At 46.1% G+C, this 26,549-nt stretch overlaps 1 protein-coding gene across 1 annotated transcript in view; it reads left to right on the top strand.

Moving 5' to 3' along the window:
- The window catches only part of cemip (cell migration inducing hyaluronidase 1), a 259,948-nt gene that overhangs the window by 145,134 nt on the left and 88,265 nt on the right, over window positions 1-26,549 (top strand). Inside the window, exons 10-13 of the mRNA XM_070858685.1 lie at window positions 319-466; window positions 1,744-1,935; window positions 19,125-19,294; window positions 19,641-19,850. Coding sequence (XP_070714786.1) covers window positions 319-466; window positions 1,744-1,935; window positions 19,125-19,294; window positions 19,641-19,850 — 720 coding nt within the window. The remainder of the gene's footprint in view (window positions 1-318; window positions 467-1,743; window positions 1,936-19,124; window positions 19,295-19,640; window positions 19,851-26,549) is intronic.

Genomic DNA, 26,549 nt, shown 5'->3' with positions numbered 1-26,549 from the left:
TTGTGAAGCCAAGCAAAGCATTTTTCTCCCTCGGCCCTCTCTACCCTGAACTCGCCCCCACCCCCACGCACTGTGTGTATTTATATGATTAAAAGTTTATACATTGGACAGTTTGCAAAATGTTGGTGTTTTTACCTGCGGGAGATTCTCCCGACCTTGCACTGTAACTCCGGCACGGCAGGAAGCCCGTAGCAGCGGCAGCACTGGCCAGTGACACCATTGCTCTGGAGGTTCAGCCAGGGTTACAACGAGAGAGCGGGAGTTTGTCCGGGGAAATCCGGCAGCAATGTGTTCACTGCAGTGTTCTTTATGCTTTAGGCGGCTACTGTTGATGGAATCCTAGCCAGTCTAACAGCGCAGGTGTTCCATAAGTACGATCAAGACTATGGTTTTGTGTGCCGTAATAAGGACCAGGCTAATGGGATGTGCCACAACTACAAAGTGCGCTTCCTTTGTGGTAAACCAGGTCTGTTCTGTCTCTGAGTATCTCTTGTAGCTGACAGCTATGCTCTAAATAAACATATCATAACAGGCATAACAAGATCTTGGAAATCATGGTGAGCAATGTTCTCGTGTGAACATATCCATATTAAACTCACTTCTGTGCTATTTTTGCGGAGTATTTATATATCTATAATATATTAGTTGCTCACCACAATTTGAGTCATTTTATAATGGACACGTTAGTTTGCAACATCTAAAGCTCTGATTGGGCCCCCTTGATGACAAGTCCTGAGTGCTAATTGGTCCTCGGAGGATAAGACACGCCCAGCAGTTTCTCTTTGCAAAGTGTAATTCGAGCCATTCTGACTGCCGACTCCAGACAGAACAGAGCTCACTTGGAACAGACAGGGCTCACTCTCACGGGTTAAGACTTTCTCCCACCCCCCAAAGAAGTTCTCGTCCTCTTCCCATCCAGCCCAAATTCCTGACCTCCTCCCCTCACCCCCCCACCCCGGGTTCCTGACCTTTCTCCCCCCACCCACCCCACCCCCCCCCCCTCACAAGTTCCTCCTCCACGAATTCATGACTTTCTCCCCCCAACATGTTCCTGATCTTCCTACCCCCCCTCTGTACCCACCCCACCCAAGTTCCTGTTCTTCTCCCCCTGCCCAAGTTCCTGACCTTCCCCACCCCGCCATAGAGGGAGCATTGTGTGTGGGTCACGGATTGGTAACAGGTTTATTGGGTTTGAAGTGAATAGTGACAGTGTCGTCACCTTGTCCAGTCCAATAATGTCACTTGCCATACACGCACCAAGATTTAATAGAAGGAGGAGAGGGAGAATGTAGTCCGGGTGTAAAGGGGGTGGGGTTGGAAGAACGTGATCACGTTCTCGCTCTTGGCCTCCCCTTTAGACCTGGATCATGTCCTAACTCCATCCCCACTGTGCTCTCCATGCTCTTTACACCCCCTCCACCAAATTTCTGACCTCCTCTCCTTGAGTTTCTGATCCCTTCTCTCTCTCTCTCTCCTCCTATCCCCTCAATCCATCTTTTCTCTCTCTATGTTTCATTAAAAAGAGGCAATTAAAATGTGCTCAATCTTTTCTTTGACCGAAGAGCAAAATACAATCCAAAATGGTCAAGTGTGCAGAAAAAATGTTTTTCTTACATTTTTCTATCCCAGCAACAGCTGTTCTATATAAGACTGCTTATGGTTCTGTTTTTAAAGAGATTAAAAGCTTGGCAGGAGATGCCGTTTAATGCATGCACACTCAAACATTCATTTCTCTTCCATCAGTGTGGCCCAAGGTGACCGTTTCCATAGATACACATATTAATAGCAGTATTCTGGAACTCGCGGACGAAGCCACGACATGGAAAGCTGGTGATACCATCTTTGTTGCCAGCACAGATTATTCCATGCATCAGACTGAAGAGTTTCAGCTCTTGCAATGTCCAGAATGCAAAGTAAACCAAGTCAAGATCCAAGGTATGATTTGTTTTGAATCGGCATAACTGACTTATTTGGAGGTAATTCCATATTGTGAAACAGCTGAGTACAGCCAATTCGGGAAAGACTGCCATTCAAATTGGGCGGATAGACTGCTTGTGATTCGTGTGCCAGTAGCATTGGTGCAATGGCAATTCAGTCAGCTCCACCATTATCAGCTGAGAGCAATACATGCATGGTATTGAAGTTGTACTGAAGTTGCATGTTCAGCCATGAACTCATTGAATGGCGGTGCAGGCTCGAAGGGCCGAATGGCCTACTCCTGCACCTATTTTCTATGTTTCTATGTAATCCGGGAGAGAGCGCAGTATACAGCGGGGGAAATTGGTGGTCGCAATGGAAGTTGGAAAGAAAATTGAGAAATAATGTTTCAGAGTCAATGAAAGTCAATGGTGCTAGGATGCTTTGAGAATGTTCATGTCATCAGTGATGGGTTAGGGTCACGTTGATTGTTCTAAACAGGCTGGTCATAGACTTAAGCATCTTAGTTATCCCAGTTCCATCATGATGATCATCATCATAGGCAGTACCTCGGAATCGAGGAAGACTTGCTTCCACTCTTAAAATGAGTCCTTGGGTGGCTGAACAGTCCAATACGAGAACCACAGTCCCTGTCACAGGTGGGACAGATAGTGGTTGAGGGAAAGGATGGGTGGGACTGGTTTGCCGTATGCTCTTTCCGCTGCCTGCGTTTGATTTCTGCATGCTCTCAGCGATGAGACTCGAAGTGCTCTGCGCCCTCCCGGATACACTTCCTCCACTTAAGGCGGTCTTTGGCCAGGGACTCCCAGGTGTCAGTGGGGATGTTGCACTTTATCAGGGAGGCTTTGAGGATGTCATTGTAACGTTTCCTCTGCCCACCTTTGGCTCGTTTGCCGTGAAGTTGTTCCAAGCTATCCCAGCTATCTGTCCAGCGTTAGCTTTCTATTCAGATCTTCCTATGCATTGTTTGACGAGCTCTGCTTTGGCATTCTGCATTATCTTTTCCAAGTTGGGACCCATTCCATCACCACCTGTGGATACAGGTGTTCAGGGATTTGGCCCCCATGCTCTGCCTATTACAGTTGTCTTGTTACTATATGTGCTGCTGTACACGGCCCAGTCATTATTACATCAGTGTTGGTCACTGTACCCTTCTAGCCAATAACCAATATATTCTTTGATAGAAAAGCCACTACTCTGGTCCTTTGTCAGATTCCAGCTGTCAGAACCATACAGAACAGTAACTAAACACTAGTTGAACCAGCTCTCCTTTTCACATTTCTTTTCTTAGAGTTACCATTAGCAGAAACTCCTCCAATCTCCAGTATTAAAGGTGGTGCTTAAATGCAACTTGTTCCTTTCTTCAAACAAATTCTCTTTCATTCAATCCTGACATTTGGATCCCAATCCAGGATTTGAGTCTTTGAGAAGGTTACGTCAAATTACGAACCCAACTGAAAGACCAACAGTTACATCGAGCACAAATCCCACTGTCCCCCAGGACCACTGTCATGGCTAACTTTAGGTGAGGCAGCACTTACAATCTTTAATGACAAACAATAATCATCAGGGAGGTGATAGAGTAATGGTGTTGAGCTATCTGACACTGTCAGATCATTTTGCTCATTACCCCAGCCTTCTTCCTTCCTAAGGTTCAGAGAACTTTAATAACTCCCTCAGGATGGAGACTGAGGGAGAGAATGTCCAGTGTTATATGAAAGCTGCCTGATAAATCTGATTGTATTACTTACGAACATACAAAATTTACGGGTAGGTAAAAACTAAGGGCTAAAATTTAAATTGATTAGCATCTCCTGTTAGCGCTCGCGAGGGGCGGTACTGGAGCTGTGAAGGATTAATGCCCGGGTACAGTGATATTGGCACCACTTGCCAACTTGATTATGTTTTTACCGGCGGCGCTAATACTTAACCCAAGCAGTGCAGCGCCACTGGATTTGTGACGTCAGTGAGTGTGCAATGCCCTGGTAGTGCCACGGAACCAAACTTCACTTACTTCGCCGGACTTACCTTCTGGCGCTAATCACACCACAGAAACCTGGCGTTCTGACCTCTGAAGCTGCTCCCGGGGTGCTATTCCGTGATGTACATCATTTCCAATGGTTTTTAAACCTTCACCCAAACCTGAATAGCACTCCGAGGTTAGCATAGCCCCAAGAGAAGTGTGCACTGCTGCTTTCAGCGTCCCACTCTCCTCTTCAGGTGCTAAAAATGAATATTGCGATCGCCGCTGCTAATTAGCATCGCCGCTAAACCTATTGCCCAGTCAATGTTACCGTCTCAAAACCGGCTATAATCAATTGTTAGCCCTAACTGTTCCATCAGGCCTGTCAACACTGACTAACATTTCCTACCCACTGTTTCCCTCCCCGCCCCCGCTTCCCCCCGCCCCCCGCAGCCGTGTAATCTCCTGGGAGATGTAAAAAAAGTGAGAAACCCTGGGCCAGTAAAGGGAAAAAATACTCTGGAAAATTCCTTTCCGACCGCTCATCCATGTAGGAATTAAATGTGTTCAGTTATTTACATTTTAGCACATCAGAATTCACTTTGACACTCTTCTTCACCTCCTGCTAGTGATCCCCAGTGGGTTAAACCCCCAATAACTACATACCTTTCATTGTTGCCTAATTAGTCCGTAATCTAACATGGCAGATTTCTACTCCAAGAAATGTACAGTTGCCAAATACTTCCAGCCGTTTGTGCCTCATCCATCGCTGGCCAAGTCTTGAAATTCTAAATTGTCAACATTTGGCACACAATAACACATTGACACATTCTGTTAGCATTCCCTGAGAACTCGGAAAATGCCTCCCTTCTTGGGTTCAAACTATTAGACCATGTACACAATAAGCACATCACAGCGCTCTGTTCATCTTTTGAGACTCGCACATTAAGAGTAAGTTTACCACTTGGCACTGGTGTAAAATGGGCACAAGCAAATTGGCCGCTCGATATCAATCAATCATAGGCAGTCCCTCGAAATCGAGGAAGACTTGCTTCCACTCTAAAAGTGAGTTCTCAGGTGACTGAACAGTCCAATATGGGAATTACAGTCTCTATATCACAGGTGGGACAGACAGTGGTTGAGGGAAAGGGTGGGCGGGGAGTCTGGTTTGCCGCACGCTCCTTCCGCTGTCTGCGCTTGGTTTCTGCATGCTCTCAGCGATGAGATCTAGGTGCTCAGCCGTTCTACATCACAATGACACCATTGAAGTCAACGAGAGGAAAAATTGGGCAGTCCGTATAGAAATTTACGGCACAGAAGCAGGCCGTTTGACCCATCGTGTCCGCGCCGGCCGACCAAGAGCTATCCAGCCTAATCCCATTTTCCAGCTCTTGCTCCGTAGCCCTGTAGGTTACAGCACTTCAATATAGAAACATCGAAAATAGGTGCAGGAGTAGGCCATTCGGCCCTTCGAGCCTGCACCATCATTCAATATGATCATGGCTGATCATGCAACTTTAGTACCCCATTCCTGGTTTCTCTCCATAACCCTTGATCCCTTTAGCCGTAAGAGCCACATCTAACTCACTTTTGAATATACCTAATGAACTGGCCTCAACAACTTTCTGTGATAGAGAATTCCACAGGTTCACAATTCTCTGAGTGAAGCAGTTTCTCCTCATCTCGGTCCTAAATGGCTTACCCCTTATCCTTAGACTGCGACCCCTGGTTCTGGACTTCCCCAAGATCAGGAACATTCTTTCTGCATCTAACCTGTCCAATCAGAATTTTACATGTTTCTATGAGATCCCCTCTCATTCTTCTAAGTTCCAGTGATTATAAGCCTAGTCGATCCAGTCTTTCTTCATATGTCAGTCCTGCCATCCTGGGAATCAGTCTGGTGAACCTTCGCTGCACTCCCTCAATAGAAAGAATGTCCTTCCTCATATTAGGAGACCAAAACTGTACACAGTATTCCAGGTGTGGCCTCACCAAGGCCCTGTACAACTGCAGTAAGACCTCCCTGCTCCTATACTCAAATCCTCTCACTATGAAGGCCAACATGCCATTTGCCGCCTTCACCGCCTGCTGTACCTGCATGTCAACTTTTAATGACTGATGTACCATGACACCCAGGTCTCATTGCACCTCCCCTTTTCCTAATCTATCACCATTCAGATAATATTCTGCCTTCCTGTTTTTGCCACCGAAGTGGATAACCCCACATTTATCCACATTAGACTGCATCTGCCATGCATTTGCCCACTCACCTAACCTGTCCAAGTCACCCTGCAGCCTCTTGGCATCTTCCTCACAGCTCACACTGCCACCCAGCTCAGTGTCATCTGCAAATTTGGAGATATTACATTCAATTCCTTCGTCTAAATCATTAATGTATATTGTAAATAGCTGGGGTCCCAGCACTGAACCTTGCGGTACTCCACTAGTCACTGCCTGCCATTCTGAAAAGGACCCGTTTATTCCTACTCTTTGCTTCCTGTCTGCTAACCAGTTCTCTAACCACGTCAATACATTATACCAATACCATGTGCTTTAATTTTGCACACTAATCTCTTGTGTGGGACCTTGTCAAAAGCCTTTTGAAAGTCCAAATACACCACATCCACTGGTTCTCCCTTGTCCACTCTACTAGTTACATCCTCAAAAAATTCTAGAAGATTTGTCAAGCATGATTTCCCTTTCATAAATCCATGCTGACTAGGACCGATCCTGTCACTGCTTTCCAAATGCGCTGCTATTCCATCTTTAATAATTGATTCCAACATTTTCCCCACTACCGATGTCAGGCTAACCGGTCTATAATTCCCTGTTTTCTCTCTCCCTCCTTTTTTAAAAAGTGGGGTTGTATTAGCTACCCTCCAATCCATAGAAACTGATCCAGAGTCTATAGAATGTTGGAAAATGACCACCAATGCATCCACTATTTCTAGGGCCACTACCTTAAGTATTCTGGGATGCAGACTATCAGGCCCTGGGGATTTATTGAATTCAATCCCATCAATTTCCCTAACACAATATCCTGACTAATAAGGATGTCCTTCAGTTCCTCCTTCTCACTAGACCCTCTTCCCCTAGTTTTTCCAGAAGGTCATTTGTGTCTTCCTTAGTGAAGACAGAACCAAAGTATTTGTTCAATTGGTCTGCCATTTCTTTGTTCCCCATTATAAAGTCACGTGATTCTGACCGCAAGGGATCTACATTGGTCTTCACTAATCTTTTACTCTTCACATATCTATAGAAGCTTTTGCAGTCAGTTTTTATGCTCCCTGCAAGCTTACTCTCGTACTCTATTTTCCCCCTCCTAATTAAACCCTTTGTCCTCCTCTGCTGAATTCTAAATTTCTCCCAGTCCTCAGGTTTGCTACTTTTTCTGGCCAATTTTTATGCCTCTTCCTTGGATTTAACACTATCCATAATTTCCTTTGTTAGCCACGGTTGAGCCACCTTCCCCATTTTATTTTTTACTCCAGACAGGGATGTACAATTGTTGAAGTTCATCCATGTGATCTTTAAATGTTTGCCATTGCATATCCACCGTCAACCCTTTAAGTATCATTCGCCAGTCTATTCTAGCCAATTCACGTCTCATACCATCAAAGTTACCTTTCTTTAGGTTCAGGACCCTAGTCTCTGAATAAACTGTGTCACTCTCCATCTTAATGAATAATTCTACCATATTATGGTCACTCTTCCCCAAGGGGCCTTGCACAACAAGATTGCTAATTAATCCTCTCTCGTTACACAACACCCAATCTAGGATGGCCAGCTCTCTAGTTGGTTCCTCGACATATTGGTCTAGAAAACCATCCCTTATACACTCCAGGAAATCCTTCTCCACCGTATTGCTACCAGTTTGGTTAACCCAATCTATATGTAGATTAAAGTTACCCATGATAACTGCTGTACCTTTATTGCACGCATCCATAATTTCCTTTTTGATGGCATCCCCACCCTCACTATGACTGTTTGGTGGTCTGTACCTAACTCCTACTAGCGTTTTCTGCCCTTTGATGTTCCGCAGCTCTACCCATACAGATTCCACATCATCTAAGCTAATGTCCTTCCTTACTATTGCGTTAATCTCCTCTTTAACCAGCAACGCTACCACACCTCCTTTTCCTCTCTGTCCATCCTTCCTGAATGTTGAATACCCCTGGATGTTGAGTTCCCAGCCTTGGTCACCCTGGAGCCATGTCTCCGTAATCCCAATTGCATCATATCCGTTAACAGCTACCTGCGCAGTCAATTCATCCACCTTATTACGAATGCTCCTCGCATTGAGACACAGAGCCTTCAGGCTTGTTTTTTTAACGCTCTTTGTCCTTTTAGAATTATGTTGTAATGTGGCCCTTTTTGATTTTTGCCCTTGATTTCTCTGCCCTCCACTTTTCCTTATCTCCTTTCTACCTTTTGCTTCTGTCCCCATTTTACTTCCCTCTGTCTCCCTGCATAGATTCCCATCCCCCTGCCATATTAGTTTAAACACTCAAGTGCACGTCCAAGTACTTTTTAAATGCTATGAGGGTTTCTGCCTCTACCACCTTTTCAGGCAGAGAGTTCCAGACCCCCACCACCCTCTGGGTGAAGACAGTTCTCTTCAACTTCCTTCCAATCCTTCTGCCAGCTACTTTAATTCTATGCCCCCTGGTTGACTATGACTTAGAGTTCAGACTCTGAATGTCCGTAGTCGCAAGTGTTGTCCGTGTACTGTAGCTCGACGACAGAGGTTGGGACGGTCTTGGATCTGGTCTGGAGGCAACGAAGGTTGAACAGGTTCCCACTGGTTCTGTAGTTTAGTTCCACTCCAGCGGGGAGCTTGTTGAGTGTGAGGTGGAGCATTGCAGCGAGGAAGATTGAGAAGATTGATAAAATGCAACATCTCCACCGACACCTGGGAGTCCTTGGCCAAAGACTGCCCTAGAGGAAGTGCATCCAGGAGGGCGCTGAGCACCTCGAGTCTCATCGCCGAGAGCATGCAGAAACCAAGCACAGGCAGCGGAAGGAGCGTGCGGTAAACCAGACTCCCCACCCACCCTTTCCTTCAACCACTGTTTGCCCCGCCTGTGACAGAAACTGTAATTCCTGGATTGGAATGTTCAGTCACCTGAGAACCCATTTTTGGAGAGGAAGCAAGTCTTCCTCGATTCTGAGGGACTGCCTATGATAATGATGCCCCTGGTTATTGACCTCTCTGCTGAGGGAAATAGGTCCTTCCTATCCACAAAATATAATGAGTGGCCAATTTAATAGTGCCCATTTTACACTATCCTTTCTCCTTCAGCGGGTTCGGGGTATCTCGGTGCGAGCTTTCACTCGGTCCCTATAACTTGAGAATAAAGTATTTCAGTTTTTGCACTTTGTTGGAATCGTAGCTGGCAGGTTTCAGATAGAAGTAGTAACTGAACCTGTAACACGAGAGGTTTGAAGCAAGTGCCAGAACCAGCTGCTGACTTCTTCCATTTCTTAATATAGCTGGTGATCACCACGCGGCCGCATTTTTCAGTGTTTTTATTTTCCTAACTATATTGCTGAAATTATTTTTTCCATCATCTGGCCAAAGAATCTTGATTTAAAAACAATGGAAAAGTCATTCTTGGGAAACTTCAAACTATTCGCATATGTTTCTGATTTTCTTCCACCATAATCTGTTAATCTCCACTCGACTTGAAAATAGCTTGTTTTCAAGATCGACCCAAGTCATCAAAACGGGGCAAAGGAAATAAACAACACTGCTGAAGATTTTTTGCAGTTAACCATGTGTTACCTGATTGGTTCACGTGCCACATAGGGAATAATGAATACCTGGGAGTAATTACAGGGCAGTAAAGAGGGAAATTAATAACTAACATTTCTATAGCACCTTTCACTACCTCAGGACATCCCAAAATGCTTCACAGCCAATGAAGTACTTTTGCAGTGTACTTACTGTTGTAATGTAGGAAGCTCGGCAGCCAATATGTGCACAGCAAGCTCCCACAAACTACAATGTGATAATGCCCAGATGATCTGCTTTAGATGTTGGTTGAGGGATAAATATTGTCGCCAGGTCACCGGGGAGAACTCCCCTGCTCTTCTTCAAATAGTGCCGTGGGATCTTTTATGTCCACCTGAGAGAGCATATGGGTCCTTGGTTTAACATCTCATCTGTAAGACGGCACCTCCGACAGTGCAGCACTCCCTTCGGCACTGCACTGGAGTGTCAGCCTAGAGTGGGACTTGAACCCACAACCTTCTGACTCAGAGGTGAGAGTGCTACCCACTGAACACTGTTGACACACACTGAGGAGCCCCATTACTATTGTCCATGTGTGAGCCTAGACATGGAGTATCACAGGCTGTTGAACTGTGGAGGGCATCAAAGCTGAGCCTGTTCCCATTCTCACCTTTTGTTTCAATCCATTGGCCTTCCAGGATTTTGACCCGGCGATGACGAAGGAATGGCCGATATATTTCCAAGTCAAGATAGTGTATGACGTGGCGGGGAATTTGGAGGTGGTGATGTTCCCGTGCGCCTGCTGCCCTTGTCCTTCTGGTGGTAGAGGGCGTTCCCAGTAAGGCCAGCATTTATTGCCCATCCCTAGTTGCCCTTCAGAAGGTGGTGGTGAGCCACCTTCTTGAACCGCTGCAGTCCTTGTGGTGAAGATATTCCCAGAGTGCTGTTAGGGAGGGAGTTCCACAATTTCGACCCAGCGATGATGATATACTTCGAAGTCAGTATGGTGTGTGACTTGGCGAGGAATTTGCAGGTGATGGTGTTCCCGTGCGCCTGCTGCCCTTCTCCGTCTCCGTGGCAGAGCTCATGCATGAGAAGATGCACTTTCCAGCAGCTGTCATTAGATAGTGGTGAAAAGCAGGAATCCAATCTTTCTCTCACCAAAGAATACTGAAGCCAATTGTAACATCCACCCTTAGCTGGACCAATACAAACCAGGGGCCAATTTTAACTCGATTCACCCGGATTAAACGGGGTGGGAGCGGCCTGAAAAGGGCAACGAGTGACGTACTGCCCATCTTGGCAGGGGCCAGAGTGCCTACCTGTCTCAGGTGGGAGGGCACTATTAATATGCAAATCAGGGTCGTGATGTACTTCGGATTCGGGCTGGAATATTGAGGCACCAGTGGGTAGACTGTGCACCACACATTCTGCATCAAGTTGTACTGGCAATGAGCGAGCTAACCAGCTGGAGGCCACTCTTAAAACCACTTTCGCCTTTTATGTTTTGTGGGGGCCACGGATGCTCCATTCGGCCCATTGAAATACTGCTGGTGGCCTGTGAGTGGTCCCCCTCCCTGGGATTGTCTCCCCTATTCTGTCCATTCCCCCCACACCAGGCTGCTGACTGGCTCAGCCCTCCCCATCCAGCGAGCTCCATCACACCACTGGTTCGGCGTGTGCAGCTCGCCGGGTTCATGCAAGGAAGGTCGGGTCTCAAAATGGTTTGAGCCTCACGTTGATAATGAGAGCGGGCGGCAGGTAGACTCATCGGGGGCCTGAGGTGAAACCTTAAAGGGGGCGGGGCTTGAATTAAAATCAGCAGGTTCGGTGAAGGGTGGGCGATAGCCTCCAGCAGTTTACAGCACAGCTGATGGCAATGAGAATCCACACCATTGTCTCTGTTAAGTTAACTGGTTTATCTTAGGTTTTTGACATATACCAGCCATTGAATGATTTGAGTAATTTATATATTGTGCGTGTGTGGGGAGGAGATCCCTCATTTTCCTTGACTTCAATGGTGTACTATGCACAAGTATGATGAGAGCTATGCACGATGAGAGATTGTGTAGAATGAGCCTATACTCTCTGGAGTTTAGAAGAATGAGAGGTGATTTCATCGAAACATACAAGACTCTTAAGGGGATTGACCGGGTAGATAGCTTTGATGTGCAGTACATCGCTGGCAGTCGCAATCACGTAGCTGACATGCTCAGCCGCTCGACACCTGCTTCGGACTCTGGTGCTGACTTGTTCACAGATGATGACACATAAATCACGTCGATCATCACTCAGTCCATCAGAAACCTTGTCTCCTGCGGCAAACTCAAAACCAAATCACAGCGTGATGCTACACTCCAGCACACATGTGCCACTTCCTCCAGACTGAGTGGCCTAAGCAAATTCCGGAAGAGCTGAAAACCTTCCACAGACTTCGCGATGAATTTTCCATTTGGAACGGTGGCTGCCTAGCTCGTGGTGATAGAGCAGTAATTCCCAAGTCATTTCAACAGCGCGTTCTCTCATTGGCACACGATGGACACCCTGGCATTGTCCACATGAAGCAGAGATGCCGCGATTCAGTATGGTGGCCTGACACTTGCATCGAGGAGTTTGTCTCACACTGCGAAGCCTGCAGTCTGAGCGAAAAGGCCACAAACATCCGACCAGTGCTAATGAAGCCCATTCCATGGCCACAAAGACCATGGCAACAACTTCAGTTGGATATCTTCGGTCCAGTTGAAGCAGCTCCACAGCACCAGCGTCTCCTTGTTGTAGTACATGACCTGCATTCCAAATGGCCAGAAATCGCTACAAGTTCAGTGACCTCATCAACACTCGTCACTATTCTGCAGCGTATGTTCGTGAAGAGGGGCCTCCCAGAGGTCATAATCACTGACAATGGACCACAGTTTGTGTCTGACCAGTTTGCGGATTTCCTCACTCGTCATGCTATCGAGCATCGCCTTACTGCTCGGTACAATCCTCAAAGCAATGGAGGTGTTGAGCGATTTAACCACATCCTCAAAGAGGGTTTGAAAGCCAACCTCGCAGCAGTTCAAACCATTTTCCGCACATACCTTTCGACAACACACTGGCTAACGGAGAAGACACCCGCTGAGCTCATGATTGGGCGGAATCTTCGTTGGCTACTGGACATTCTCAAACCCCAAGCCAAACCTAGCGTGAAGATAACCACACTCGTATCCCAGATTTCGGAATGCCAACGAAAAGTGAAGTCGTACACTGACACAAAACCATGCGATCAAAAGTCCCAACTGAAGAACGGAGATTGGGTCAGTGTTAAGCACCCAAACCGTAGTCTTAAGCTCCATCTTCACTTTCGCCTCCAAAACAGATCGGGTGAAAGTTCAGCCCTCACACTTACGAGCTCAATGATGGAACTCGATGGAACGCTCGTAGACTCATCCCAACAGACTGGCCAACAGACTAGCAGGATGGAACAGAGGCACTGTTCTGTTTCCCAACCGAAACCCTCGATCAAACACCGCATGCTCCACACCGGTCTCAGCATATCAGAACACGGCCTGGCTATCTCAAGGACTTTGTCTGTTCATAGACTGTGTTTTCAAAATGAGGGAAATATGTTGTGTTCATACTCTGTTTTGATGCACAAATTCTCATTGGACGGGCATTAGGACCCTGCGGAAGCTATTCACGGTTGCTGATAAAGTGCAACATCCGCACTGACGCTTAGGAGTCCCTGGCCAAAGACCGCCCCAGCATCCGGGAGGGCGCTGAGCACCTCGAGTCTCGTCGCCGAGAGCATGCAGAAATCAAGCGCAGGCAGCGGAAAGAGCGTGCGGCAAACCAGTCCCACCCTCCCTTACCCTGACCGACTATCTGCCCCACCTGTGACAGAGACTGCGGTTCTCGTATTGGACTGTTCAGCCACCTAAGGACTCATTCTAAGAGTGGAAGCAAGTCTTCCTCGATCCTGAGGGACTGCCTATGATGATGAAACATGCTGGTTTTGGGGCACCATTTTGGGAGTTGCTATAAAGGACACAGTTGGTTACACTTCTCCTGTTTCAGTTAATCTGTTGTTTATATACACAACGATGATCTTATTGAATGGTGGAGCAGGCTCGATGGGCCTATTTCTTATGTTCTTAAGAGCAGGGCTCTTGTTTGGCTCTGTTTCCCATGTTACATACTGAGCACAGAATATTTTACACAACCCTCCATTATTAATGGTGGTGGCATGGTTACTGAGAATATGAGCTGATTGAAAGTGGTTTAGCAAAGGCACAGGAGTTGTGGTTTACCACAGATACCCCTGCTCAGGTATAACTGAGCTAAACTTAGACCATAACTCTTGATCTAACACTGGGACATTAAGGATTCGTGAATACATGAAACATTAGCCACCAGTCATGCTTTGTGTCTTTGGAGGATATAGCCTGCCATTACTGACTGATGATATGTGCTGACTCATTCCATGTTTTAAAGTTTAACTGGTCATGGAAATGTAAACAACCTTGAGTTATAAAGCTATAGCTGAATTTTCTCTTGCCATGGCTGTATGGCCCATTTGCAAATCTGCACGTGCGCACTTTTTGCATTTAAAAGCCAGTGAGCCGGCTATGCGGGAGCCCCAGACAGTCGCGTGGGCGCGCAGCTTAAAGGGAACATTGGCCACGGCACAACCTGTATCAAGACCGTTGTGATTTCAAGGGGCCAATTTTTTTCCCGTCCCTGAGATGTGGGTGACATTCGCAAGGCAGTATTTATTGTTCATCTCCAGCCACCCTAAGGGTCAACCATCATCATCATAGGCAGTCCCTCGAAATCGAGGAAGACTTGCTTCCACTCTAAAAGTGAGTTTTCAGGTGACTGAACAGTCTAATACGGGAATTACAGTCTCTGTCACAGGTGGGACAGACAGTGGTTGAAGGAAAGGGTGGGTGGGGAGTCTGGTTTGCCGCACGCTCCTTCCGCTGCCTGCGCTTGGTTTCTACATGCTCTCGGCGACGAGACTCGAGGTGCTCAGCGCCCTCCTGGATGCACTTCCTCCACTTAGGGCAGTCTTTGGCCAGGGACTCCCAGGTATCGGTGGGGATGTTGCATTTTATCAAGGTGGCTTTGAGAGTGTCCTTGAAACGTTTCCTCTGCCCACCTGGGGCTCGCTTACCGTGAAGGAGTTCCGAGTAGAGTGCTTGCTTTGGGAGTCTTGTGTCAGGTATGCGGACACTGTGGACCGCCCAGCAGAGCTGGTCAAGTGTGGTCAGTGCTTCGATGTTGGCCTGATCGAGGACGCTAACGTTGGTGTGTTTGTCCTCCCAAGGGATTTGCAGGATTTTGCGGAAACATCGTTGGTGGTATTTCTCCAGCGATTTGAGGTGTCTACTGTATATGGTCCACGTCTCTGAGCCATATAGGAGGGCAGGTATTACTACAGCCCTGTAGACCATGAGCTTGGTGGCAGATTTGAGGGCCTGGTCTTCGAACGCTCTTTTCTTCAGGCGGCCGAAGCTGCGCTGGTGCACTGGAGTGTAGAACTGGAGTCACATGTCAGCCAGACCGGGTAGAGGAGGCAGGTTCCCTTCCCGGAAAAACATTAGTGAACCAGTTGGGTTCTTACGACAATCTGGTTATTTTGTTCTGCTGCCCACCCACAAATGACCAGAATTATTAACTTCAGTTTCACCACTTGCTGTGGTGGGATTTGAACTCATGGCCTCTGGATTGCTGGTCCAATACCTTCTCATACCCCAGGGAATTAGCAGAGAGAACATATTGGGGCTGATTTTGCCAGACACTTCTCCCTATAATCCGAGATAGGGGTGAACGGTTGTTTTTTGGGGCTGGAGGAAGGTATACAGTGGTGTTCCCAAGGGTCGGTTCTTGATATATATTAATGACTTGGACTTGGGTGTACAGGGCACAATTTCAAAATTTGCAGATTATACCAAACTTGGAAGTATAGTGGACAGTGAGAAGGATGGTGATAGACTTCAAGAAGGCAGGCTGGTGAAAAGGGCAGACATGGGGCAGATGAAATGTAATGCAGAAATGTGTGAAGTGATACATTTTTGTAGGAAGAACGAGGAGAGGCAATATAAACTAAAGGGTACAATCCAAAAGGGGGTGCATGAACAGAGAGACCTGGGGGTATATGGGCATAAATCGTTGAAGGTGGCAGGACAGATTGAGAAAGCAGTTAAAAAGCATACGGGATCCTCTATCCTTCATAAATAGAGGCATAGAGTATGTGAAGGCCTGAGAGAGGGTGCAGTAAAGATTTACGAGAATGATTCCAGGGATGAGGGACTTCAGTTACGGGGATAGACTGGAGAAGCTGGGGTTGTTCTCCTTGGAGCAGAGAAGATTGAGAGGAGATTTGATGGAGGTGTTCAAAATCATGAGGGGTCTGGACAGAGTAGGCCGAGAGAAACTGTTCCCATTGGCGGAAGGGTCAAAAACCAGAGGACACAGATTTGGTTGACCAAAGAACCAAAAATGACAGGAGGAAAAACTTTTTTACGCAGCGAGTGGTTAGGATCTGGAATGCACGGCCTGAAAGGGTGATGGAGGCAGATTCAATCGTAGCTTTCAAAAGGGAATTGGATAAGTATCTGAAGGAAGAAAACTTGCAGGGCTTCGGGGAAAGGGCGAGGGAGTGGGACTAGCTGAAGTGCTTTTAGAGAACCAGCACGGGCTCGACGGGCCGAATGGCCTCCTTCTGTGCTGTAACCATTCTATAGTTCGTTGATATCAAGACCCGCTAAACAATGGAGTGGGCCAGACAAATAACATCTTGGGGAATTCTGGGATGCACACTTGAGCGTATAAAACAGCAAAGCAGTACACTTCAATAAAAGATAATATAAGGAGGTGTATGATCAGTGATGTTGTCTTCATAAATATGTTCACTCGACAGCTCACAAGTGACAAAGTCCTGTGTATCATGGGTGTGAATAATCCAACATTATGCCCCTTAAGAACATAAGGGAACTTAAGAACATGGCTGATCTTCTACCTTGACTCCATTTTCCCGCACTCACTATCGTCATATCCCATGATTCCCTTCGTGTCCAAAAATCTAGCGACCTCTGTCTTGAATATACTCAATGACTCAGCATCCACAGCTCTCCGGGGGCAGAGAATTCCAAAGATTCACAAACCTCTGAGTGAAGAAATCTTTCCTCATCTCAGTTCTAATAGGCTTATTCTGAGATTGTGACCCCTAGTTATCGACTCCCCAGCTCGGGGAAACATCCTCCTGTAAGAATTTTATGATTTTATAGTTTGCAGACTCTGTCAGCTTAACAAAATATTGCAGGGTAGGTGAGGGTAGAAATATTGGCCAGACAGAACATACATCCTTTTAAATATGCCATGCAGAATGGGATCTTTGAAATAGTTGAGTGTTTATGACACTGCTGTACAGTACTGGTTATGTTGAAGTACCTGCCTAGAAAAGAATATCCCCTTCAGCAAAATGAGAGGGGATCTCATAGAAACCTATAAAATTCTGACGGGTTGGACAGGTTAGATGCAGGAAGAATGTTCCCGATGTTGGGGGAGTCTAGAGCCAGGGGTCACAGTCTAAGGATAAGGGGTAAGCCATTTAGGACCGAGATGAGAAGAAACTTCTTCAGAGTTTTTAACCTGTGGAATTCTCTACCACAGAAAGTTGTTGATGCCAGTTCGTTGGATATATTCAAAAGGGAGTTAGATGTGGCCCTTAGGGCTAAAGGGATTAAGGGGTATGGAGAGAAAGCAGGAATGGGGTACTGAGGTGAATGATCAGCCATGATCTTATTGAATGGTGGACCGAATGGCCTACTCCTGCACCTATTTTCTATGTTTCTATGCCATTGAATGCAGTAGTACCACATCTGGTGTACAGTCATAACGTCACACCATTTAATGGCATCACACCTCAAAAATGTGAGTGTCTATTGTTCAAAAAAAATAGACACTTCAATACTCAGTATCTATTAACTGTCCTATTTGACTCAAATATCCTATTGATTAAATGCAAAGCAATCAAAACTCAGCTCCCCTCATTGATCAAATAGGAAAGCTTCCAATTAGTAATGAGGAAGTGCCCCAAAACCAACCAATCAAATTACTCGAATTATTGTGTCAAACCCAGTAATCAGGAGACAACAACGATCCTGAAACAAACCAATCACATCCCTGAGATAATTTCTTGAAACTATTTTGCTGCACCATTTTTGTGCATTCTGGTCAGTATATACACCTGGAAGCAACTGAACAAACACACACAAAATTACACCATTTTGAAAAATAAATCATTAAACCTAGCCATGGAGTTGGTTATTTAATATTGGAAATGTGGAGGAGAATTTACCTCCTCACTGACCTTTTACCTTGGACCTGGAATTTGAGTTCTAAATTTCTTTTGAACCTTGAGCGTGGATAAATACTACGTGGATAAATACTGCGTGCGAGAGAACGTGGATAAATACTGCGTGGATAAATACTGCGTGCGAGAGAACGTGGATAAATACTGCGTGGATAAATACTGCGTGGATAAATACTGCGTGCGAGAGAACGTGGATAAATACTGCGTGGATAAATACTGCGTGCGAGAGAACGTGGATAAATACTGCGTGCGAGAGAACGTGGATAAATACTGCGTGCGAGAGAGAGGTGCGTCACTAGTGTTGTCGTTTTCCCCAGCTCCTGTGAGACTACAATGCGCTGACTGCACCATAACCATTTATCTCACATGACAACCAGGCACAACATTTGGGTGGCAGATGCAGAGCTCCGTCATTCATTGGTGTATTTTGGCATAGGCTCGATGGGCTGAATGGCCTCCACTGTGCTGTAGGATTCTGTGACTCATCATCATCATCATAGGCAGTCCCTCAGAATCGAGGAAGACTTGCTTCCACTCTTACAAATGAGTCCTTAGGTGGCTGAACAGTCCAATACGAGAACCACAGTCCCTGTCACAGGTGGGACAGACAGCCGTTGAAGGAAAGGGTGGGTGGGACTGGTTTGCCGCACGCTCTTTCCGCTGCCTGTGCTTGGTTTCTGCATGCACTCGGTGACGAGACTTGAGGTGATTCATACTGTCGTTGAGTATATTCAAGGCAGAGATCAATAGATTTTTGGATACTAAGGGAATGAAGGGTTTATGGGGATAGGTGGAGTTAAGGTGAAAGAGCAGCCATAATCTTACTGAATGGTGGAGCGGATTCGAAGGGCTGAATGGCCTCCTCCTATTTCTTACGGTATTATTAAAGAAAGGGACTGCCAATGCCCTACCTGTGGCAACGAAGATGAAAACCGCCTGATCTTTTTATGCTATTGGCTCTTACCGAGTTGCAGAAGGGGACATCTGCCAGAATATCCAGTATGCCCATCTATCAGGCCAAGACGACAGTGATTAACAGGGCAGATGTTCTGCATTGTTTGTGTCCGCACTAACCAAATGGCTCCTCTCTACTGCTACCTGGTACTGACCATGTCCTTCTGATCTTTTAGGAAAAGCAAAGTACCCGCACATGGGGAAGGAAGTGGACGGCATTGACATGAGAGCTGAAGTGGGAGTGCTGTCCCGGAATATAGTAATCATGGGAGACATGGAGGCTCAGTGCTATGGCAATAATGCTTGCACATTTTTTCAATTTGACACAGTTGGAGGGCACATTAAGGTAGGTTATAATTCAATAACCTAAAAGAATTATTGAATTCCTGACATTGATTGAAATACTAAACTAAAAATCATTGTCAAATCTTCATTTTATAGCAGAATGAATCTTTAGAGACCTGCACCCTGAAATTGACCAGGGCGCAAATGCCTAATGCATGGTGTACAATTCTTCTGGCATTCAGTGCATTTAGCTTAAAATTAATGGGTTCAAGTTTCTGCTAAAGGGAATTTCAGACCAATCCATTAAGCCTGCCGCTACTCGTATCCCACAGTGTCATTCAGGACCCTGGAATGACTTCACCGAATGCGTTGGATTAATGCTTAAATGTTGTCCTTGTATTCTCCAGATGGGTGTAGGCTTCAAGGCAGCTCACATTGAGAATGTGGAACTGAAACACATGGGCCAGCAGTCTATGGGCCATTATCCTATTCACTTCCACATGACTGGAGACGTGGATGAGAAAGGTGGCTACAACCCTCCAACGTATGTGAAGGGCGTCTCCATTCACGAATCGTTCTCTCGGTGTGTGACCATTCATGGGTCCAATGGCCTGCTGGTGAGTGATGGGCAAACAATTTCAATTTAAAAAATGTTCCCTCTGCTTTCCTGTTATAGGGCCAATAGTCATTTTGAATTCTTTGAATTAACCAATGCTAAATGAAATTTTGGATAGTCTCTCTCGCAGCAGCACCTTTTTAATCATTTTATTATTTGATCCAGAGACTTGAGCACAGAATCCAGGCTGACACTGCAGTGCACTACTGAGGGAGTGCTGCACTGTCAGGGGTGCAGTTTTTCAGAATGAGACACTAAACCGAGGTCCCAGTCTGTCCTCTCAGTAAAAGATCCCATGCCACTATTTGAAGACGAGCAGCGGAGTTCTCCCTGGTGTCCTGGCCAATATTTATCTCTCAACCAACATCACTACAACAGATTAGCTGGTCATTTATTGCTGTTTGTGGGAGCTTGCCGTGTGCAAATTGGCTGCCGCGTTGCCTACATTACAATAATGACCACATTTTAAAAGTACTTCATTGGCTGTAAAGCTCGTTCTGACGTCCTGAGTTCATGAAAGGCGCTATATAAATGCAAGTCTTTTTATTTATCCACAGAATCTCCTTAGGCACTAATCTGGCACTGAGATAAAACATCCTGCTCTTTCTGACATCTCTGGTGCGTGGTATAGAAACATAGAAACTGGGTGCAGGAGTAGGCCATTCGGCCCTTCTAGCCTGCACCGCCATTCAATGAGTTCATGGCTGAACATGCAACTTCAGTACCCCATTCCTGCTTTCTCACCATACCCCTTGATTCCCCTAGTAGTAAGGACTTCATCTAACTTCTTTTTGAATATATTTAGTGAATTGGCTGTGGTAGAGAATTCCACAGGTTCACCACTCTCTGGGTGAAGAAATTCCTCCTCATCTCGGTCCTAAATGGCTTCCCCCTTATCCTTTAGACTGTGTCCCCTGGTTCTGGACTTCCCCAACATTGGGAACATTCTTCCTGCATCTAAACTGTCTAACCCCGTCAGAATTTTAAACGTTTCTATGAGGTCCCCTCTCATTCTTCTGAACTCCAGTGAATACAAGCCCAGTTGATCCAGTCTTTCTTGATAGGTCAGTCCCGCCATCCCGGGAATCAGTCTGGTGAACCTTCGCTGCACTCCCTCAATAGCAAGAATGTCCTTCCTCAGGTTAGGAGACCAAAACTGTGCACAATACTCCAGGTGTGGCCTCACCAAGGCTCTGTACAATTGTAGCAACACCTCCCTGCCCCTGTACTCAAATCCCCTCGCTATGAAGGCCAACATGCCATTTGCTTTCTTAACCGCCTGCTGTACCTGCATGCCAACCTTCAATGACTGATGTACCATGACACCCAGGTCTCTTTGCACCTCCCCTTTTGCTAATCTGTCACCAGCGGCAGCAGCTGGAAAGCAGCCTGTGCAGGACGTCCCGATTAGTGCATGGCCGCACTCCTCAGGGGAACGTTGGTGTCAGCCACCCAAAGTTGGGCAATGATAAAGAAAGAAAGAAAGATTTGGATTTATATAGCGCCTTTCGCGACCACTGGACGTCTTTGAGCACTTTACAGCCAATGAAGTACTTTTTGGAGTGTAGTCACTGTTGTAATGTGGGAAACGGGGCAGCCAATTTGCATACAGCGAGCTCCCACAAATAGCAATGTGATAATGACCAGATAATCTGCTTTTTTGTTCTGTTGATTGAGGGATAAATATTGGCCAGGACACCGGGGATAACATCCCTGCTCTTCTTCAAAATAGTGCCATTGTATCTATTACGTCCACTTGAGAGAACAGATGGGGCCTCGGTTTAACGTCTCATCCGAAAGACGGCACCTCCGACAGTGCAGTGCTTCCTCAGCACTGGGAGTGTCAGCCTGGATTTTTTTTTCTCCAGTCCCTGGAATGGGACTTGAACCCACAACCTTCTGACTCGGAGGCAAGAGTGCTGCCCACTGAGCCACGGCTGACACAATGATAGCATGTTTCCGCTGAGACAAAAAGGAAACATTGCTGTCTAGTCCGAGCTTTGTATTGACACGCTCAATTCAATCAATCAGAGCACGTAAAAACCAACGTCACATTTCGACATCATTTGAGCCCACCTGACTCAATGCAACAATGTGAGTGTTGCCAAGCAGTTTGCTTCAAGGCTTACAATTTAAACAGGCACACACTGTGTGATTGGTTCGGGCATGTTTATAACCTGTGGCTTGGAACAGACCGTGGTGTAAGTTTTGCCCGACTCTGGTTAGTGTTTGCTCTGCCTGTTCCCTATTCAAACCTGAGCCTTTCGTACAGGCAAGAGGCTTTCAACAACTTTGGAATTAATCTCTCGCAGATTTTCAGTGTCAGCTAGCCAGATACTCCCACACATGGTAAGAACATAAAAGGAACGCCTATGTGTTTTTATATTCTTACCGCACACAAACGGAGCACAGGTTAGAGAATTGGCAGTTCAGTGCTGTAAGTCCAATGCCGTGCCTTCGTAAAGCATGGCTCCCCTGAGGAGCATGGGATTGGTGAATCTGCCCTGCAGCAAACAGCTGCAACCAATTTTATTTTTAACACATTTGGTAGAAAAAAAACTTATGCAATATATTTTTGAGTCGCATTATAAATATTTCTCATCTCGTAAATCTTGATTTCTTTGAGGATGTTTCAGAAAAGGCGTCAGCTGTGGCTCAGTGATAGCACTCTCGCCTCTGAGTCAGAAGGTCATGAGTTCAAATCGAGAGACTTGAGCACAAAAAGCTCGGCTGACACTCCAGTGCAGTACAGAGGGAGCGCTGCACTGTCGGAAAGCCACAATTGAGTCTGCCTCCAACACCCTCTCGGGCAGTGAATTCCAGATCCTAAAGACTCACTGAGTAAAAAAGGTTTTTCCTCTTGTTCCTCTGCCAATCACCTTGAATCTGTGTCCTCTGGTTCTCGACCCTTCCGCTAATGGAAACAGTTTCTCTCTATCGATTCTGTCTAGACTCCTCTATCAAATCTCCTCTCAACCTTCTCTGCTCTAAGGAGAACAACCCCAGCTTCTCCAGTCCATCCACGTAACTGAAGTCTCTCAGCCCTGGAAACATTCTCTAAATCTTTTCTGCATTCTCGTCACATCCTTTCTGTAAGTGCTTTGCCCAGAATTGGACACAATACTTCAGTTAGGGCCGAACCAGTGTTTTATAAAGGTTCATCATAACTTCCTTGCTTTGATGCATGAATTGCAACAGTTTATACATTGCTTTCTGGCGTAAAAACACAAAAGGAATAGTGGCCCAACCATGGCTAACAAAAGAAATTAAGGATAGTATTAGATCCAAAGAGGAGTTATACAAAGTTGCCAGAAAAAGTAGCAAGCCTGAGGATTGGGAGCAGTTTAGAATTCAGCAAAAAAGGATCAAGAGATTGATTAAGAGGGGAAAAATAAAGAGAGTAAACTTGCAAGGAACATAAAAACCAACTGCGAAAGTTTCTACAAGTACGTAAAAAGAAAAAGATTAGTGAAGACAAATGTAGGTCCCTCACAGACAGAAACGGGAGAATTTGTAATGGGAACAAGGAAATGGCAGAACAATTAAATAAATAATTCGGTTCTGTCTTCACGGAAGAGGACATGAATAATGTCCCAGAAATGCTAGGGAACCAAGGGTCTAGTGAACAAGAGGAATTAAAGGAAATGATTATTAGTAAGAAAATCGTGCTGGAGAAATAAATGGGACTGAAGGCCGATAAATCCCCAGGGCCTGATGATCTGCATCCCAGAGAACTAAAAGAGGTAGTCATGGAAATAGTGGATGCATTGGTTGTCATCTTTCAAAATTCTATAGATTATGGAACAGTTCCTGCAGATTGGAGGGTGGAAAATGTAACCCCACTATTTATAAAAGGAGGGAGAGAGAAAACCGGGAAACTACAGACCAGTTAGCCTAACATCAGTAGTAGGGAAAATGCTAGAGTCTATTCATCATCATAGGCAGTCCCTGGAATTGAGGAAGACTTCCTTCCACTCCTGAAGTGAGTTCTTTGGTGGCTGAACAGTCCACTACGAGAGCCACAGACTCTGCCACAGGTGGGACAGATAGTCGTTGAGGGAGGGGGTGGGTGGGACTGGTTTGCCGCACACTCTTTCCGCTGCCTGCGCTTGATTTCTGCATGCTCTCGGCGTTGAGACTCAAAGTGCTCAGCGCCCTCCCGGATGCACTTTCTCCACCTAGGGCAGCCTTTGGCCAGGGACTCCCAGGTGTCAGTGGGGATGTCGCACTTTATCAGGGAGGCTTTGAGGGTGTCCTTGTAATGTTTCCGCTGCCCACCTTTGGCTCGTTTGCCGTGAAGGAGCTCCGCGTAGAGCACTTGCTTTGGGAATCTCGTGTCTGGCATGCAAACTATGTGGTCTGCCCAGCGGAGCTGATCGAGTGTGGTCAGTGCTTCAATGCTGGGAATGTTAGCCTGGACGAGGACGCTGATGTTGGTGCGCCTGTCCTCCCAGGGGATTTGTAGGATCTTGCGGAGGCATCGTTGGTGATATTTCTCCAGCAATTTGTGGTGTCTACTGTACATGGTCCATGTTTCTGAGCCATACAGGAGGGCGGGGACTACTACAGCCCTGTAGACCATGAGCTTGGTGGCAGTTTTGAGGGCCTGGTCTTCAAACACTCTTTTCGTCAGGCAGCCAAAGGCTGCACTGGTGCACTGGAGGCGGTGTTGGATCTCGTCGTTGATGCCTGCTCTTGTTGATGGGAGGCTCCAGAGATAAGGGAAGTGGTCCACTGTGTCCAGGGCCACGCCATGGATCTTGATGACTGGGGGGGGCAGTGCTGTGCAGCGAGGACAGGCTGATGGAGGACCTTTGTCTTACGGATGTTTAGCTTAAGGCCCATGCTTTCATACTCCACAGTAAATACGTCGACTATGTGCTGGAGTTCAGCCTCCGTATGTGCGCAGACGCAGGCATCGTCCGCGTACTGTAGCTCGATGACAGAGGTATAATAGTCTATTATAAAGGATGTGATAACGGCACACTTGGATAATATCAACAGGATTAAACAAAGTCAACATGGATTTATGAAAGGAAAATCATGTTTGACAAACCTACTGGAGTTTTTTGAGGATGTAACTGATAGAATAGATAAATAAGGAACCAGTGGATGTAGTGTATTTGGAATTTTAGAAGGCCTTTGATAAAGTCCCACATAAGAGGTTATTGTGCACAATTAAAGCACATAGAATTGGGGGTAATGTATTGGCATGGATTGAAAATTGGTTAACTGACAGGAAACAGAGAGTAGGAATAAATGGGTCTTTTTCGGGGTGGCGGGCAGTGACTAGTGGGGTACCACAGGGATCAGTGTTTGGGCCCCAGCTATTCATAATATATATGTGATTTGGATGAGAGAACCAAATGTAATATTTCCAAGTTTGCTGACGGCACAAAATTGGTGGGGTTATGAGGATGCAGCAAAGACGTTGCAAGGCGATTTAGATAGGTCGCGTGAGCGGGCAAACACATTCATGGCAGATGCAGTATAACGTGGATAAATGTGAAGTTATCCACTTTGGTAGGAAAAACATAAAGACCAAGTATTATTTGAATGGTGATGGCTTGGGAAGTGTCAATGTACAGAGGGACCTGGGTGTCCTTGTACACCAGTCATTGAAAGCAAACATGCAGGTGAAGGTAAATGGTATGTTGGCCTTCATTGCAAGAGGATTTGAGCACAGGATGTCTTACTACAGTTATACAGGGTCTTGGTGAGACTACACCTGGAGTATTGTGTGCAGTTTTGGTCTCCTTACCCAAGAAAGAATATACTTGCCATAGAGGGAGTGCAGCGAAGGTTCACCAGACTGATTCCTGGCAAGGCAGGAGGGGGAAAGAGAGGTTTGAGATGGGGCGGTGGTTTACACGTACAGACTGGCCAGCTGATACAGGACAGCAGAGTGGTTTTGCTTGTACAGACTCAGGCAGCTATGGGACAGGATCAATCAGCTGGCTCTGTAGTGATAATAAACCATATTGTGGAAAGAACTGCTGTGTTCAGGTTTTATATTACCAACTGCTTGTGGAATCATTCCCAGGCAGTGTAAAGTTTTCAAGTATTTGATTGGATTTACCATGGCTCAGTGGGCAACCCTCTCACTTCTGAGTCAGAAGTTCATGGATTCAAAGCCCACTCCAGAGACATCAGCACAAAAATCTAGGCTGACACTTCAGTGCATTACTGAGAGAGCACTGCACTGTCAGAGGAGAGGTTAAACTGAAGCCCTGTCTGCTCTCGCATGTGGACGGAAAAGATCCCATGGCACTATTTCGAAGAAGAACAGGGGAGTTATCCCTGGTGTCCTGGACCAATATTTTTCCCTTAACCAACTTAACAAAAACATATTATCTGGTCATTATCACATTGCTGTCTGTGGGAGCTTGCTGTGCGCATATTGGCTGCTGCAGCATTTCCCACATTACAACAGTGACTGCACTCCAAAAGTACTTCATTGGCTGTAAAGCACTTTGAGACGTCTGGTGGTTGTTAAAAGGCGCTATAGAAATGCAAGTCTTTCTTCTTTCTTTTATTCCACAGTCTTCAATTTTGCTGGCAAGCCTGTTATGTGGCACTTTATCAAACATCATTTGGAAATCCATGTATCCCACATCAACCATATTGCCATCAACCCTCTGTTCCCTTGTCAGAAAATTCAATCAAGTTAGTTAAACACGAATTGCCTTTAACAAATTTG

This window comes from Pristiophorus japonicus, chromosome 17 (genome assembly GCF_044704955.1).
Source record: "Pristiophorus japonicus isolate sPriJap1 chromosome 17, sPriJap1.hap1, whole genome shotgun sequence".
NCBI lineage: Eukaryota > Metazoa > Chordata > Chondrichthyes > Pristiophoridae > Pristiophorus > Pristiophorus japonicus.
This window is presented reverse-complemented; position numbering and strand designations above follow the sequence as displayed.